This window comes from Cherax quadricarinatus, chromosome 19, assembly GCF_038502225.1.
Source record: "Cherax quadricarinatus isolate ZL_2023a chromosome 19, ASM3850222v1, whole genome shotgun sequence".
Taxonomy (NCBI): domain Eukaryota; kingdom Metazoa; phylum Arthropoda; class Malacostraca; order Decapoda; family Parastacidae; genus Cherax; species Cherax quadricarinatus.
In genome coordinates this window covers 47,721,546-47,726,009 of record NC_091310.1, presented here as the reverse complement: position 1 = coordinate 47,726,009, position 4,464 = coordinate 47,721,546, and the positions used below count along the sequence as shown (strand labels likewise).

Sequence of the window (4,464 nt, the reverse complement as noted above, 5' to 3'; positions counted from 1 at the left end):
GGCAGAAAGGTGAGCTAGTGCAAAGATGAGTAGTGGGGGGGTTGAAGAGGGTTGGAATAGTTTTAAAAATGCAGTATTAGAATGTGGGGCAGAAGTTTGTGGTTATAGGAGGGTGGGGGCAGGAGGAAAGAGGAGTGATTGGTGGAATGATGAAGTAAAGGGTGTGATAAAAGAGAAAAAGGTAGCTTATGAGAGGTTTTTACAAAGCAGAAGTGTTATAAGAAGAGCAGAGTATATGGAGAGTAAAAGAAAGGTAAAGAGAGTGGTGAGAGAGTGCAAAAGGAGAGCAGATGATAGAGTGGGAGAGGCACTGTCAAGAAATTTTAATGAAAATAAGAAAAAATTTTGGAGTGAGTTAAACAAGTTAAGAAAGCCTAGGGAAAATATGGATTTGTCAGTTAAAAACAGAGTAGGGGAGTTAGTAGATGGGGAGATGGAGGTATTGGGTAGATGGCGAGAATATTTTGAGGAACTTTTAAATGTTAAGGAAGAAACAGAGGCAGTAATTTCATGCACTGGTCAGGGAGGTATACCATCTTTTAGGAGTGAAGAAGAGCAGAATGTAAGTGTGGGGGAGGTACATGAGGCATTACGTAAAATGAAAGGGGGTAAAGCAGCTGGAACTGATGGGATCATGACAGAAATGTTAAAAGCAGGGGGGGATATAGTGTTGGAGTGGTTGGTACTTTTGTTTAATAAATGTATGAAAGAGGGGAAGGTACCTAGGGATTGGCGGAGAGCATGTATAGTCCCTTTATATAAAGGGAAAGGGGACAAAAGAGACTGTAAAAATTATAGAGGAATAAGCTTATTGAGTATACCAGGAAAAGTGTACGGTAGGGTTATAATTGAAAGAATTAGAGGTAAGACAGAATGTAGGATTGCGGATGAGCAAGGAGGTTTCAGAGTGGGTAGGGGATGTGTAGATCAAGTGTTTACATTGAAGCATATATGTGAACAGTATTTAGATAAAGGTAGGGAAGTTTTTATTGCATTTATGGATTTAGAAAAGGCATATGATAGAGTGGATAGAGGAGCAATGTGGCAGATGTTGCAAGTATATGGAATAGGTGGTAAGTTATTAAATGCTGTAAAGAGTTTTTATGAGGATAGTGAGGCTCAGGTTAGGGTGTGTAGAAGAGAGGGAGACTACTTCCCGGTAAAAGTAGGTCTTAGACAGGGATGTGTAATGTCACCATGGTTGTTTAATATATTTATAGATGGGGTTGTAAAGGAAGTAAATGCTAGGGTGTTCGGGAGAGGGGTGGGATTAAATTTTGGGGAATCAAATTCAAAATGGGAATTGACACAGTTACTTTTTGCTGATGATACTGTGCTTATGGGAGATTCTAAAGAAAAATTGCAAAGGTTAGTGGATGAGTTTGGGAATGTGTGTAAAGGTAGAAAGTTGAAAGTGAACATAGAAAAGAGTAAGGTGATGAGGGTGTCAAATGATTTAGATAAAGAAAAATTGGATATCAAATTGGGGAGGAGGAGTATGGAAGAAGTGAATGTTTTCAGATACTTGGGAGTTGACGTGTCGGCAGATGGATTTATGAAGGATGAGGTTAATCATAGAATTGATGAGGGAAAAAAGGTGAGTGGTGCGTTGAGGTATATGTGGAGTCAAAAAACGTTATCTATGGAGGCAAAGAAGGGAATGTATGAAAGTATAGTAGTACCAACACTCTTATATGGGTGTGAAGCTTGGGTGGTAAATGCAGTAGCGAGGAGACGGTTGGAGGCAGTGGAGATGTCCTGTTTAAGGGCAATGTGTGGTGTAAATATTATGCAGAAAATTTGGAGTGTGGAAATTAGGAGAAGGTGTGGAGTTAATAAAAGTATTAGTCAGAGGGCAGAAGAGGGGTTGTTGAGGTGGTTTGGTCATTTAGAGAGAATGGATCAAAGTAGAATGACATGGAAAGCATATAAATCTATAGGGGAAGGAAGGCGGCGTAGGGGTCGTCCTCGAAAGGGTTGGAGAGAGGGGGTAAAGGAGGTTTTGTGGGCAAGGGGCTTGGACTTCCAGCAAGCGTGTTAGATAGGAGTGAATGGAGACGAATGGTACTTGGGACCTGACGATCTGTTGGAGTGTGAGCAGGGTAATATTTAGTGAAGGGATTCAGGGAAACCGGTTATTTTCGTATAGTCGGACTTGAGTCCTGGAAATGGGAAGTACAATTCCTGCACTTTAAAGGAGGGGTTTGGGATATTGGCAGTTTGGAGGGATATGTTGTGTATCTTCATATGTGTATGCTTCTAGACTGTTGTATTCTGAGCACCTCTGCAAAAACAGTGATAATGTGCGAGTGTGGTGAAAGTGTTGAATGATGATGAAAGTATTTTCTTTTTGGGGATTTTCTTTCTTTTTTTGGGTCACCCTGCCTCGGTGGGAGACGGCCGACTTGTTGATAAAAAAAAAAAAAAAAAAATATATATATATATATATATATATATATATATATATGTATATATATATATATATATATATATATATATATATATATATATATATATATATATATATATATATATCTGAACACAGTACGCATCACTCTTTCCACTAATATTCATTAATATATAGACTGTTCGTGAGGGCTGGTGCACCTAACACGTATGTCCTCGCACCAGAGAAAACACAGTACTGCTGAGTGCCTGGTGTTTGAGGACTGTTGGCCCAGTGGATAAAGTGATGCATACTTCATTCAGTTCTCACAGGGTTAGGTATGGGAACGCAGGATCGAGTCCTGGCCAGCCTCAGTTCTGTTAATGATTCAAAAGGCCCCGAGTTATTGTTTACAACAGACATAATATACAAACAAAGATGGCTGCAACTACGGGAGTATCAACTGAGGCTTTTAATTGCATATTTATGACTGGCACGTGTGATTTATATTAATTAGTGGTAAGTAGAGCAGAGCTACGAGGAAGGTGTAGTACGAGAATAATAGTGGCAGTAGGGAAAACTGAACTTAAATGAAATAATTAAAAGTAGTTTTAGTGAAAAATATGTGTTTGTATGTGTCTGTACTCACCTAGTCATACTAACCTAGTTGTGGTCGCAGGGGTCGATTCACAGCTCCTGGACCCGCCTCTTCACTGGCCGCTACTAGATACTTACTGCTCCATGAGCTTTATCATACCTCTTCTTAAGATTGCGTGATTGTGTATGTGCGTATAGCAGAACGTGTGTATGCATGTACATAAGTATTAAAAATGCACGTAAGTATTGTTAATGCTTGTAAACATAGCGTAGCTACAGGAGCGTATGCAATACGTGGCTAAACTTACGAGATAATCATCATCATCTTGCCAGGGTGGTGACGGAGACACTCTCAGTCCCAGGCAAACACCACCAGTGTTTCTTCCACACACTGAGTCATCAAATTCTTGTGGGTCCCATCCTGATGCTGATAGTATAACTTTCGGATGACCTTGGGAGTCATATTCCGATAGTTGACCTTGTGGATAATTTCCAACCGCTGAGTGTACAACACCTGTATAACTTTGTGGGTCACACTTCGATAGCGCTACAGAAGCTCCGTTGACACAACCATGGTTGCTGGTGGCTCCCCCATCCGAGTGTTGGGAGATCTCTTCAGGTGCCTCCAGGTTGTCTGACACCAGGGCCAGGCGAGGATCCAGTCCCAAGGACGCATCTTGCTGGTACATCGTGGGAAAGGCAGCTTTAAGAGCACTACGAAGGTCCTGCATGTTGTATTTGTTCGTTGAAGAGCGACATCTAGTAGACCTGTGCTTTGAGTGAGCGGGTGGACTGGAGTTCTTCATAGTCACAAGATGAACAAGAGAACGCACACGCTTGTGTAGGTACTACCGAGACTAGTGTGGAGGAGGACGCTTGCCAGCCTTTATATACGTGGATGAACTTGAAACGCCGGGAACAACAAGTCTCACTCACGTTCACCGTCACCTCGGTGTTGAGCGGCCCAAGAGAAACGTTTGTGACTCTGAAAAGGTTCACAGGTCTCGTTCCCGGCCTCTCGTTCTAGTGAAGTCGTTCCCCTCACACGGCTGACGCAACGTTCTTAATGTATTACTTAAACAGCCAGACAAATACTGTCAAACAACTTATAGTCAACTAACTGGTGAGGAAATAACACAGTAAGATATTTACATTGTTTCAAACCTGTACAATGTGTGGTGGACTTCTAAACGCATGTTGAGTGTTTAATGTTAATATGTTGTTAACGTCTAGACGAATGTTGACTGCTAAATATATTTACGTCTAGGCGCATGTTGACGTTTAATCTTGATATGTTGTTTACGTCTACTTACGTTGAGTGCTTAATGTTAATATGTTGTTTACGTTTAGATGCATGTTGACCGCTTAGTGTTGATATGTTTACGTCTAGACGTATGTTGAGTGCTTAATGTTGTTTATATCTAGACGTATGTTGACCACTTAATGTTATATTGTTTACGTCTAGACGCATGTTGACCGCT

At 41.0% G+C, this 4,464-nt stretch overlaps 1 protein-coding gene across 1 annotated transcript in view; it reads right to left on the bottom strand.

The window, feature by feature from the left end:
• Positions 1-3,823, bottom strand: part of LOC138852946 (uncharacterized) — a 14,818-nt gene extending 10,995 nt beyond the window's left edge. Inside the window, exon 1 of the mRNA XM_070086804.1 lies at positions 3,292-3,823. Within this exon, the coding sequence (XP_069942905.1) occupies positions 3,292-3,789 (498 nt within the window). The 5' untranslated portion in view covers positions 3,790-3,823. The remainder of the gene's footprint in view (positions 1-3,291) is intronic.
• Positions 3,824-4,464: the final 641 nt, after the last annotated feature.